General features: G+C 37.8%; 2 protein-coding genes across 4 annotated transcripts; one reads left to right on the top strand and one right to left on the bottom strand.

Annotated features, from left to right (window-relative positions):
• Positions 2,952 to 6,725, top strand: LOC109709224 (OTU domain-containing protein At3g57810). Its single transcript, XM_020231336.1, has 9 exons — positions 2,952 to 3,126; positions 3,567 to 3,672; positions 3,779 to 3,890; positions 4,040 to 4,127; positions 4,215 to 4,278; positions 5,311 to 5,416; positions 5,502 to 5,556; positions 6,073 to 6,126; positions 6,357 to 6,725. Exons 2-9 carry the CDS (start codon positions 3,645 to 3,647, stop codon positions 6,498 to 6,500), a joined length of 651 nt encoding a protein of 216 aa, XP_020086925.1. The 5' UTR covers positions 2,952 to 3,126; positions 3,567 to 3,644; the 3' UTR covers positions 6,501 to 6,725.
• On the bottom strand, positions 6,959 to 11,425 carry LOC109709223 (mitochondrial uncoupling protein 1-like). 3 transcript variants are annotated; one of them, XM_020231333.1, is made up of 10 exons: positions 11,292 to 11,419; positions 10,865 to 11,095; positions 10,108 to 10,326; positions 9,948 to 10,026; positions 9,630 to 9,763; positions 9,454 to 9,552; positions 9,255 to 9,359; positions 8,757 to 8,831; positions 7,580 to 7,666; positions 6,959 to 7,379 (listed from the first exon to the last, which is right to left on the bottom strand). In XM_020231333.1, exons 2-10 carry the CDS (start codon positions 10,943 to 10,945, stop codon positions 7,356 to 7,358), a joined length of 903 nt encoding a protein of 300 aa, XP_020086922.1. In that variant the 5' UTR covers positions 10,946 to 11,095; positions 11,292 to 11,419; the 3' UTR covers positions 6,959 to 7,355. The 3 variants fall into 3 exon arrangements, with proteins under 3 accessions (XP_020086922.1, XP_020086924.1, XP_020086923.1); XM_020231335.1 differs by having other exon boundaries at positions 10,108 to 10,301; positions 10,865 to 11,415; XM_020231334.1 differs by lacking the exon at positions 8,757 to 8,831 and having other exon boundaries at positions 10,865 to 11,425.

The raw sequence follows: 12,800 nt of genomic DNA, 5'->3' as shown, positions 1-12,800 counted from the left end.
TCACTATAATCGTTTGTCCATGGGGTGAAACAGTCTGTTGTTATACTTCTATGCTATTACTACTAGCTTTTAATCCTGATGACTGCGCTCAACCATGCGTAATCTTTCGGACTGGCACTAGCGGGAGTCGTTCTTTTCTCCTAAATTGCTACGTTAGGTTTCTAATGCTTGTCTGTCGTTTCATTTTCTGTTTGTCAAAAAGTCTGTTGACTAGAATGAAGAAGGCAACATGTAGTCTGTTAGTTTACACTGAATAGATAATTATTTATTAACTGTTCCATCATGTAGCAAGTAAGTAAATAGCATATAAGCTGCATTAAAATATGGTAAATTTGTATTCAGACGCTCAGGTCTCTTAACTATGGCCCCCTAACAGTGGCCTAATTTGAGAGAGCCTCCTCGCACACCCTCGACTATAAGATTTATGGATTTGAAATAATAAAAAAAACTATTATTTTTTGAATTTTGTTAACTAATTTTTGTATTTCAATTTGTGGAAAAGTGATTGAATTTGTCAAAAAATTCAATGATGATACTGTCTAAATTAACAAGAATCGGTCGAATAAATAAAATTAAAAGAGATCCCCCCAATCGAAAAAAGGAAAAAAAAAAAGAAAAAAAAGGGAAGAAGAAGCTAAGTGATGTAGTCGCGCTCCTGCGATATGCGAGAATCTGCTGGAGGCTTGGACAGGTTGGGTTCGATCCCCCGAAAACACGAAGCAAATAGATAGACTTCTACCAAAACGTATCGCTGGGATGTTGGGCCGCTATGATACGCTACTCAATTGGCTTATTGGGCCAGGCTTTGCGAGTCCGCTCACCTGCCGTGTGCTCACCCTCCTGCAGTAATCGTCTCATTTGCCGCAAAATATTTATTTTCGTGGGTTGTTGCTTGCAAAACGTCGGGGTTTTCGGTAAGTGGCGGTGAGCGTATCGCCGTGACCCAAAGGCAATATAATGATACGTTGCGGTTAGGTGGCGGTCACTACGGGGTGTCGGGCGTTCCTTTCGAGCCCGTCGCCCTCGTTCTCCTTTTGGGCGCGTCCCGAAACTTACCAGAAGTCGACTCCACAAATGCAGGCCTGGGACCCCATCCGGGCCCGAATTAACTGGGCCCTCTGGACCGTAGTTCACTGATCCAGAACATTTGAGTCGTACAAGGGCCCCTGCTTCGTACGCGGCCCATCGTAAAAGTGCGGCCCCATCTTTTTTTTGGGCACGTGCAAATCCAATATTTTTGTCACTAGTCTATGCCAGAGTTTGGCGGGCTCCGACCCAGCCCGATATTGTGACTCTATATTTGGGAACTTTCGTTTTTAACCAAAAGTGGAAAGTTTTTAGTTTTGACGTAGAAAAAAAAAATAAAAACAATTGAGACTGGGTTATCCATGAACCCCACGACGAGTGATGGGCTCTCCTTTTATTATTATTATTACTAAAAATCTACTCTGGACTTTCAAATCTCAAACTTCACAGGAATATAATAGGAATGAATTCAGTCAAAATGGGCCGTGCATTATACGAGTCGATATGTATTGGACCCAACAATTCGGCCCATATTGGGCCGTATTAATTCACCAGCCAATTGACTTATCGTGCCGGGCTATTCCGAGTCCGGTCACCTCCCGTGAGCGCACCGCCACTCACTAATAATCTCGTTTAGTCGTTTGCTTCGAAATAATTATTTTTGGGGGTTGTCGCTTGCAAAGCGTCTGGGTTATGCGCACACGGCGGTGAACGTATCGCTAGGATGTTTGGGCCGCTATTGGGCCGGATTGATTCGCTAGTCAATGGACTACTTATTGGGCCGGGCTTTCCGAGTCTGGTCACCTGCCGTGCGCTCACCCTCCTGCAGTGATCGCCTCGTTTCCTTCGAAATAATATTTTTCGTGGGCTTTTGCTGACAAGACGTCGGGGTTATGCACGCGTGGCGGTGAGCGTATCACCCGGACCAGAAGGCGATATGATGACACGTTCCGGTTAGCGTGCGTGGTGGTGACGGGGTGTCGGGCGTTCCTTTCGAGCCCGTCGCCCTACATTAATGGATAGATGCTTGATTAGTGTATTGTCACATCAAAACTGAAAAAGTGTCCTTTTCAATCAGGTCCCCAAACTTTTACCAAAAGTAGAATTGATGAATGCAGGCCTGGGCCACCATTTTGGCCCAAATTAAATTGGCCCTTTAGACAAACATAATTAGGCCACACGACAAGTGATGGGCTCTCCTTTTATTATTTTTGTTTTTGTAAAACATGTACTCTGGACTTTCAAATCTCAAACCTCACAGGAAATTATTGCCTACTACAGATCGGTCAATTATTTTACTACAAAAATATTATTTGAATACAATAGGAACGAATTAAGACCCTTCAGCTAAAGACATTTTTAAAAAGGCCCCGTAATTTAGGATTTGGATTATTAAACTTAGCTATATCAACAAACATTGTTTGTTAAATTCGATCACTCCGGGAGCCATTAGTTTGTTAATTTTATTAGGAAAAATATTTAAAATAATTAAATCTGTTGGATCGATCTAAACTAATCAGAAATATTGGGTTACTTATCAACAAAATCTAACAAAATACTATTCAGCTAACAAAATTTCTGTGCGAAACCGAAAACTTTCCAATTTAGGTAAAAACATGAAGCACGCGGTAAATAAATTTATCGAAAGTCAGGCCTGGGCCGGCATTTGATCCTACAATAAATGGGTGCTTTTGGTCCGCAGATTGGGGCCCCGGCCTTTAGAGTGGTGCTGCAGCCCAACACACTGGCCTACCAATTACTATTGGGCCGGAGCTGAGGCTTAGATGGCCTGGACGGAGCCCAGCCTGGTTAATGACAGACAAATCTATTTTTGGAATGTGTCGTTTAATTCACTCAAAAAGAGCAGTTTCTGGTTTTGACGACAAGTAAAAAATGGGGCCTTGGCCTTAGATTAACTAAACTTACAATGGGCTGGCCCCTTTAATCTCCTTGGGTTCACGCACGCTTGCTTCATCTTCTCTTTCTCCTCTCCGCCTCTTCCGACTGGTTCTAACTCGCTCGCTCCCTCGCCGTCCGAGAAGTTCTCCGCAAAGTCTTAACTCCCTCCATTTTACCTCCGAACATACACACCAGAGGCTAGTAAGCTCGCGTTAACAAGTCCTCATCTTCTCTCTCTCTCTCTCTCTCTCTCTCTCTCTCTCTCTCTCATCTATTACTGTTCTCGCTCCTTCATCCTCGTGTCTCGTTTGATCTCCAAGTAACATGAGTGATAATACGATGTTTATATCACTTCCCTTCATCATCAACATCAGTTTGGATAGCTAGCTCAGGAGAAAAAAAAAAAAAATCAATCCTTTTTTTTTTTTGTCTTTTTTTGTTACCATAGATTTTTCTACTTCCTCCAATATTCTTTTCTTAACTGCCTTAGTACAGTGAGCTGAGCAATATAAACTACCCCGGAAAAATATTATAATAATAATAATAATAATAATAATAATAATAATAAGAAGAAGAAGAAGAAGAAGAAGAACATTTACATTACAACTAATAACTGGTTAGTTTTGGTTTATACTGTGTAGGTACATATTTCTGGATTTAGGCGGTGTTACCGTGATAGAATCAACTGGCTTGCGGATTTGATTGATAATTCGGCGACCATGGCCGGTGTATGCAAGCCTTCAAATGGTATCTCCTCGAATTGGAGCTCATTGCCCTTCTTTGTAAGAGATGTTTCGATGACCTGCTCCATTTCTTCTCCTCCTTTCCTTTCCTTTCCTTGTTTTGGTTGCAGAGGTTCTCCTTCAACAACTGAAAGATGGAACTGCTAAGTTTGAGCTCCTTCACTTGCCGAATTCCCCAACTTCGGATGGTCTACAATTGTTTGCTCGAATCAGTTCCTCACTGTATGCGTCATTGATTTTTGTTATTTTGATTTAGATGTTTAACAAGGCTTTCATATAAATTGAATGTAATTAAGATTTTGAAAAAGAAATGAATATTGATACGAATGTAAAGATTCTGTTGTATTTATATATTTGTTTTGAAATTTTAGGGGTAGGATGTCTCCGGCAATGAAGAAAATGGAGCATTATTCAGTTCAGAAGGTGACTGGTGATGGTCGTTGCATGTTCCGAGCCCTGGTAAAGTTGGTGAATTGTATTATCTATGTACGTTTGCCTGTAACAGTATTTGTTATAATGTATTGTTCACTGTTTTCGAGTCATTAGGTGAAAGGAATGGCGAGAAATAAGGGAATCACGCTAAGCCCAACAGATGAGAGAGAAGACGCAGGTAGTTTTGAAGATTTTTTTCTGTCCCTTTTGCTTAAGTATATTGTTCTGCAATTGTTGAATTTGCCTGATCATCTCCAGTATATGGAATTATAAAGGCATACCCACTTATGAAGAAACCCTATGGAGCACCAGCATATTTTTAATGTAAAAGGAAGGTTAACCATTTTGATAGATTGGAGTAGCACACTTGCTGTAACTGAATTCCCACACATGCTCATATCCTGGGATTCTATGGGCCTTGAGTGGTTGTTTGTGAAATTCTCGCTAGTTGAACTACTACTGCTTCAGATTGCAAACATTATATTGGAACATTATCCGAAATCTCTTGGTCTTGTAATCTGAGACCATGAGGGTTGAATACCAAGAGAGTTTATTCTCTAGTTGAAAAATGGTTTTCTTACGAAGTCATTGATGATATGATGTTTAATATCTGTGATTCTCCTGGTGCATGAAACTATGTGTTTGAGTGGTTTCTTTTGATGATTTAGGTCAATAATTGGTACAAATTAGTTGGATCATATTTTCACGTGCACTGGGAGAACACATGCTGATATTGAAATGAATAGACTTCCAAGGTGAAGATCTTTGGCTTACTGTTCCTTTATGTTTCATAGGCCATAAGATTGTTCGTCAGTTAGTCTTTGTTTCGCCAGCATAATTCTTTCTTCTAATATGGCAAAATAGAAGGAAACCAATGTTGCAAATAAGCTGGTTGAGAATTGATGATAACAGATTACATAGCATAAGGATTGACGTGAACATTTTTTTTTTTTCCAATGTCAATGCAGAAATTCGTAACGTACGTAGGTGTTTTCACATTCATGTTCCATCTTGTCAGAATTTTTACATTAGTATTTTCTGGCTGATTAGTTCAGATTATCAGAGCAAATTGCGTGAATGTTAATGGATTACCAGTTTTGATATTTTCCAAGCAGAATCTTCATGTTCAATTCATGATTAATCTATTGTAGCTTTTGTGGTTTTGAGCACCCATATCTTATGGATATTACTAGTTTGCATGGTTGTCCAGATGATTTACGGATGGCTGTCAAAGAAATCATATGTGACAATGATACAGAACGAATCAAGTATGAAGAAGCGCTAGTAGCAATTACTGTGGAGGAATCTTTGAATCGGTCACTTTCTTCTGCCATTGCTTCTATTGATCGTTCACTCTGTATCCTACAAGGAAGTTAACTATTTTTTATTTCTATCTTGTAGCTATTGTCAACGTATACGGAGGTCTGACTTTTGGGGAGGAGAGTCAGAACTACTGGTGTGTATATATTCGCCATATATTTGTATGCCTTGTTTTGCATGGAGTTAGCAAGTATAAGCTATAAACTTGCCTGATTCTCGACAAATTTTAAGTCCATTGACTACAGGGTAAATCAATAATGTTTGTGGATTTTCATTAAGGTGCTTTCATCTATTTTGGCAAAACCTGCTGAGAGATTTATGTGATCAAGAAATACTAGCTGAGAATGTTTTATATGATATAACCTGGAGATTCATTTCAACTCTTCTCTCTCTGTTCCCTTGATATGTTCTAATTTTGAGCTCAAATTCTTTCTCTTTGGGGCATAATTTTGAGTCGTCCTTTGCAAAGAATCAAGTCTCTCATTTACCAGAATGATACTGCAACCATTTGTGCGCACGAGTAATTACAACCTTAGTTTTAATCAAAATTTCTGTATTATGATCGCTGAACCGTCAGACTGAGTGTATATTAATGGGTGCGCCTGTTTCCAGGTTGTTAAATCTGATGCTACTGAATTGAAATTCATTTCAGGTATTATCCAAGTTATGCTGCCAACCAATCATTGTGTACATACCAGAGCACGAGGCAAGTTCTTAATTTCTTGTTTTAGTTCTCTTTCTGGAGCTTGTTTGCAGAAGTTATATTTCTATCTAACAATGCATGAAAGAGCCATATTTATCGATGTTACAATGTTGCCCCTGTTTGTATCTTATGCACCTTGTATGCAACTGTAACAGAATATTCTGCAATGCACAGCTTCTTGTTGTGTTATGATTTCTGTTTCACTTTTCCGATAACAGTGCTTCTGGTAACAGCATTCTGCAGGAGGATGGGGGAATGGATTTATTCCTATTGCTGAATATGGATCTGAATTTGGAAAGCGCTCAAAGAAAGGGAAGAAAAGGATGCCTGTGAGATTGTTATACAGCGGCAAAAACCACTATGATCTACTCATCTAAAACCGTGTTGACTGTTGAGTATCGCATGTCACAAATATGCCAATATACTGTTGTACTCGATTGATCAATTGTTCCTCCTGAACCTGGTGGACTGCACTAGATACAGCATGTTTATTTGCATTCTCTATTACTGGTCAATTAATAAAGACTACTGTAGAATTAGTGTTAGTGATCTGTTCTTCAAAACTGTGTTCCAATCTAGTGTTAGTGATCTGTTCTTCAAAACTGTGATTCGATCACATTGGGATTCATTGCTTGGTGTTAGGCCTCTGCATCATTACCGCACTTACCTTCACTTGTGCTTTCAAACGACTGTCAGGAAGAAAAGCATTATACTGTTATTTCTTGCTGCTTTTGTAAAAGTTACTGCATGACATGTGTTGACATCACCTTTTCTTTCAATTAAAGTAAATTCAAAAATTAATAAATATTCTTTTGACAGTTAAAAGGATCATATATTAAACAACAATGTTGCCATCAATATCCAACCTTATTCATATAAAAAACAAATGATACTAGTGTGCAACAATATAATAAAATACTCTTCCAAGTAATAAATAAAAAAAAGAACAAATAGTAGTCCAATTTTCTAACTACAGTCCAAGAAACAACATCAGCAGTGTGTAAATTCGTATGTCTGGAAACAGATCGTAAACAACAAGATTGACCTCAGGCTAAATGTGTCAAAATTTGTCCATTACAACAAGAGCTCTATGATGCCTAGAGCTCATGAGCTGCTCGAAATTATCCTGCTTACTGCAAATACCATTTGGCAGTAGGTGTAATCATTTGGGGGAAAGTTAATTTGATTCACCAAGGAAGCTTCTATACCATCTTTAAAATATAATCTTGTAATTATCTCGCAAAGAACTTTTTTACCTGTATATTGTACCAAAAAAAAAGGAAGATATTTAAAGAATAGAATTATTGTCAGCCTTGTCTCAATACTAAGAGCTGCCTCTTTTGGAATGAAATTAATATATCTAAAATCATCTATAAAAGAATTGATCTGCTTCTTCAGCTATACAGAATATATTAGTAGCAGAAACGTATAATGGAGTTCATTAACATGATGTTACCTGCTCCAAAGCCAAGAACATAATCACATTCCATGATCCTAGCCTGCCAAAATTTGGAATGAAACCCTTGTAAAAAGCCAAAGGTCCCTGAAACCAAAAAGGACAGTCTTATTTCAACCACCTCATGACAAGGCTTCCTTTATGCCCTAATATTCATACACGCAATTTAATCGCAAAGCAGTACCAGCAAATATTCACACGATAAGCATAGATTGGAAAAGCGGATGGCTCTAGCAGGAATGACGTGAGTTATTAACTTATCTCATATGCCACTTACGAGAACAATTATTCCATGCTTTGTTCACTAATGATGAATATCTGATGATCACAGTTAAGACAATGTTTGTCAAATATCTGTGGCCTACTCAAGAAGAAAGATACTAAGTTCACAATTCTACAAATCGAATGACAAGAATGTATACTATTCCTTCTAGTTTTTGCTATATATGTTCTGCACTCCATATAATGCTACCTTACTGGTGCAAGAATAAAATATCAGAACTTCAGTTGACAGGTTCACATGAACAAAATTAAAAAGAATAAGTTACAAAAAAGTAGATCTACAAGGCTAGTACAGAAAAAGGAGGGATTTCATCTGATAGAATGACCATAAAATGCATCAAGTTGAACCATCTTGAGATACCTGTTAAACTAAATGTTAAAAACACATTTTTTTCTCTTTTTTGGGATAGAAGAACACTTTGTTGTTTTATCGTGTAAGGTGTCTCACAGTTTATTTAGTAAATCCAACTCGATAAAATTAGGTTGTACAAGGACCGCGTTCCTAAGGGAAAGTCTAATTTTCATCCTCGTCAGTCATCATCTTTACTAAACAACATCTAAAGCAGTAGAATAAATTTTCTGGAAAGAGAGAGCAAGCAAATAATTTTTCTTTACTGGCACTTAAGCTCCTGAAGTAGAGGCTTATTAACATAATTAACTAGATTAGAGATACAAGGCATAAGATCGAGGACTTGTAACAGGCAAATATCTGCATAAGCCAGCATCATATTTATTATTTGCTAAATAGTAAAAATAACACCGCATTTTAAAAGAGTGGCTTATTAAAATTCAAAGAGAAGATGGAAGAAATAAGACATTCTTTACTTAATGCAAGTTTAAGGGGGAAACCCCTTAATATTTTTTAAAAGAAGATCGGAGAAGGAAATGAACATACATCATTTTTTAGTGTCTTGATAAAACAATCAACTGTACTTTTATACGTCGAGTCTCCCATCATTCTCGACTTTACCTGCGAAAAGCCATTTTATTCAGACAGGTTAAATAGACATCTATTGCAAGCGGCCATTTACTAGAAGAAAATGGCAGAGCCCAAATCATACTCGTGAACGATTAATTCCACAGGCTTGATGGCTGCTCTAAATGATTATTTTACCTGATAAATAGCAGAGCCTAATTATACTCATTAACTATTGTCTCTATAGGCTTGATGCCTGATCTAAATGATTATTTTAACCAAAGATAAGTTCCTCAAAACTACAAAATGCAATGGATTATATCTATGTTAACCAAGACAATTCTCGTCTCATAGAAGATTGTTTGAATAAAGAGAAGACTACAAAATTATGTAGTATGCACATTTCCTTGGAGTGGATCGAGGAAGTAACAAGTATATTATCAGAACACAGAAAATGGATTTGTAAGCAGAGCCTACCACATCAACTGGAGAACCAATGCAAACGGCAAAAAATCCAGCGACCAGTCCAGCTAAAAGATGGGTAAAAACACTATCTGTGAACCCAGGAATTTTCAAAATTGTCTGCAGTGGAAGACCAAGATTTGTCAGAAAGTATAATAGCAAGCATTCTCATAGGCATGAAAATTTGGCCTAGGTCACCATCAACCAGATCTACCTGTTTCACTTGATCATAGCTGGCCAATTCGGCAGCATTTATTATGGCATTGCGTGCAATATTAGGGCCAATTCCAGTCCATAGAGCCTCAAGTCCTTCCTACAAAAAGAACATGCACATGCTCAGAAAAGAAGCAATGCTTAAATGTACCGCTAACAAAAGTTTCAAAAGAGAACCTGTCTGATAATTGTGGAATAAGCATTTAGTGCTCCAGAATAACGTCTTGGTACACCAGGCGGAAGCTTCCCTTCAGCCTGAAGCCGTACTTTCACAAGATCAGTTGGATTAGCAACCATGATTGCTAAGGCACCTGATTGGATTACAGACATAGACTTTAGCATGCTACAAAAAAACAGAAGCACGGCTAGTGTAACTTCTCAACACTTGCCTGCGTTGAGTGCGTACACACGCCTCTGCGTGTGTGTGTGCGTGCGCCTATATTATGTCTCAACATGGATACAAGATAAAAGGAGTGGCATAGCTGTCGTACCTACCTGTGGTTAGGGCAGCAAGAATTTTTGTTAATAAGGAAATATCTCCCATGAAATTGTCACCTGCAAAAAATACTTTGACCTTCCAAGACGGCCAAACATAATATGAAATTTAGCAGTAGAGTGAGAGTTATGATACAGTAGTAGATCTTGAGGGACTCACTGGCTCATACAACCCAATCCGCAGTCCTCCGTAAACGCATTGACGATGAAGCCCTGGTATGATGCCTTTCCATAGAGCAGATAAACCTTCTTCCCTTGCAATCGTCACAATAGTGCCCAGCATTCCCCTGTACTTGGCTCCGCCGATTGTGTCTGCAGTGGATGCTTTCCTCTGCAGCTGAAGCCTCACCTTGGCTGTGTCGAGAGGAATTGTGCACAGCTACGGCATGAAAATCAAACTTAACAACAGAAGAACGGAAAAATAAAAACAATGGACGCCTCCAAAATCTTAAGAGGAATGCACAATTCCCACTCTCCTTATTGTTAGATAAGATTCAGGTCCTTGTCATCAAAGAAAATTAGTTGTTCGATTGATCTTCAAATGATTTCAGGTTTACCCCTTCTCGGTACTTCTTTTTTAACTGGTGAAGACATCTTAATAAATTTATGCGATCCATGCTATGGTAACGTAGAATAAAAGAAACTAAGAACAGAAATAGCTACGACAGAAGCAACAGAGTGACAAAACAGATTCAAAAGCTTATAGACCAGTCATCGTTGCATGCTAGATGAATCAAGAGATACTGCACATAATTGGTTAATAATGAACAGAAATTTAGACGATCGATTCTCGTAAACCACGATACCACATAAGAGAAGGAACTAGATCATCAGACACAAGGACCGAAGATCGAGTGAATTGCGTAGAGATTATTTAAGCTGCGAAAAGGAGTAATGGTGAAGTCGGAGCTTCGTACCTCGGCGAAACAAGCGGCAATGGCGCTGCTGAGGAGGCTTCCGATGAAGGAGATCTCCGATTTGAGGCCGTCGCCGGCCATGATCGCCGGTGAAATCTAGCTAAGGCCGATCGGTGGTCCGGGAGAATGCCGACGGAGAAGAAGCTCGGGAATCGGATCGAGTGAGGTTAGGGTTAGGAGAGGAGAGGAAAATAAGGGGCTTGGAGAGATCCAGATCTCTCCTCTCTCCTCCTGAAGAAGAAGAAGAAGAAGAAGAAGGAGGGAGGGAGGGAGAAGATCAGACGAAGGTTAAATACTTAAATCACATAAAAAAGAAAAAAAGTAAATGGGGATTGGCGCCGGAAAGCGGTTGGAGTGCGAAATTATAATTAGAAAAATAAATGGGAAAATAGAAGTGAAGAAAAATTAAAATTTTGAAAGATCCCACATTCTGGTTTCGCGAGTTTGGGTGTACAGTTGGAACCCAGATGAATTATTCCCGTCCAAATATATCGCCAGTTAACAAAATCGAGCCCTTTTCCATAATTCCATTTGTATTATCTAAATCCCCTTTAGCCTCCACTCAATGCATATATTTGGTAGCTGCCGATGTGATCAAATATTTGGTTCCTTAAAAAATAATAAAAATTTGTTTTTCGATTTTTTTTTTTTGATTTTATTGTTTGGTTCGACGAAAAAAAAAATAATTTTTCATATATACTGATTTAGATGGTAAGAAAAAACTAAAAAATACTTTTTTATTTTTATTTTATTTGTTTGGTTATTTGAAAATTTTGATATATAAACATCTTCTACAAAATAAGGGTGAGAGTACCAACTTTTAAAAATTTAATATAATACTCACAATATTTTTTTATAATATAAATAATAAATTAGTAAATAAAAATAATTTTAAATATATTTTGATGTTGATAAAATAGTTTTACAAAAGAAATCGAGATGGTTGACATAACGGATAGAAGATAAAAATTATATATATATATATATATAGAATTAAGCTCCTATATTTTTAAAAGTACCAAGTCATTGGTGCTTGTAAGTTTTCGGCCATTGGATTAAAGAATCTGCGGTTAGGATGATGTGGGCCTCCTAGGGTTGAGTGGGTGGTTGTTTGAATAGTATAATTTAACGGGTGAAAATAATCAAAGGTATAGATCTAACGGTAAAAAATTTACAAGCACCAAGTGTTTTGTGCTTTTACAATCACCATAGCCGGACTGGGCTACTATTAGTAGCAAAATCCCATTGTTACTACCAGTTTTTTAGCCTTTGGATCAACTCTTTTCATTATTTCTAACCATTGGATTAAATACTATAACCCAGTGGAGACCACTCAACCCTAGGGGGACCACTCAACTCTAACCGACTAATATCATCCTGACCTTACAATTTTTCATCCAAGAGTTAAAAACTTGATAGCAGAAAGAGCGTTTTACTACTAAAAAATAGTAGTAAAACGCTCTTTCTGCTATCAAGTTTTTAACCCTTGGATGAAAAATTATAGGGTCAGGATTATTGGCTTAAATTGGCCAACATCCTACCCTGTGGCGGGAGGCCATGTGGGCCGAGTTATGTTCGAAATGGCGTTAGGCTGGGTTGGGCCGAGTCATGCTCGAAGTGCGTAGAGATGAGGATAGAAGATGGTTAATATGAGGTTGGATGTAAACGTCTTCTAATATATTAGAAAAGAGAAAACTTTTCTTTTTTATTTTTGAGAAATAAAAGAGAAAACTTTTCTAAATCTCTTTTTTACTCTTCACAACGTACGTTAAAAAAAAAAAAAAAGTTCGTTTTCCAAAAAAAAATGAAAAGAAATATTTTTCATGAAATATTAAAAATATTTTTAAAAAATATTTTTCTTGCAAACTAAACATACGGACAAAATTTTTCCAACCTAAAATAAATTTTACGATATTTTTCAATAAACAGGCCTAAA

The sequence above is a fragment of the Ananas comosus genome, linkage group 4 (genome assembly GCF_001540865.1).
Source record: "Ananas comosus cultivar F153 linkage group 4, ASM154086v1, whole genome shotgun sequence".
Classification (NCBI taxonomy): domain Eukaryota; kingdom Viridiplantae; phylum Streptophyta; class Magnoliopsida; order Poales; family Bromeliaceae; genus Ananas; species Ananas comosus.
The sequence above is the reverse complement of the archived record's forward strand: the minus strand, read 5'-3'. Positions and strand labels throughout refer to the sequence as shown.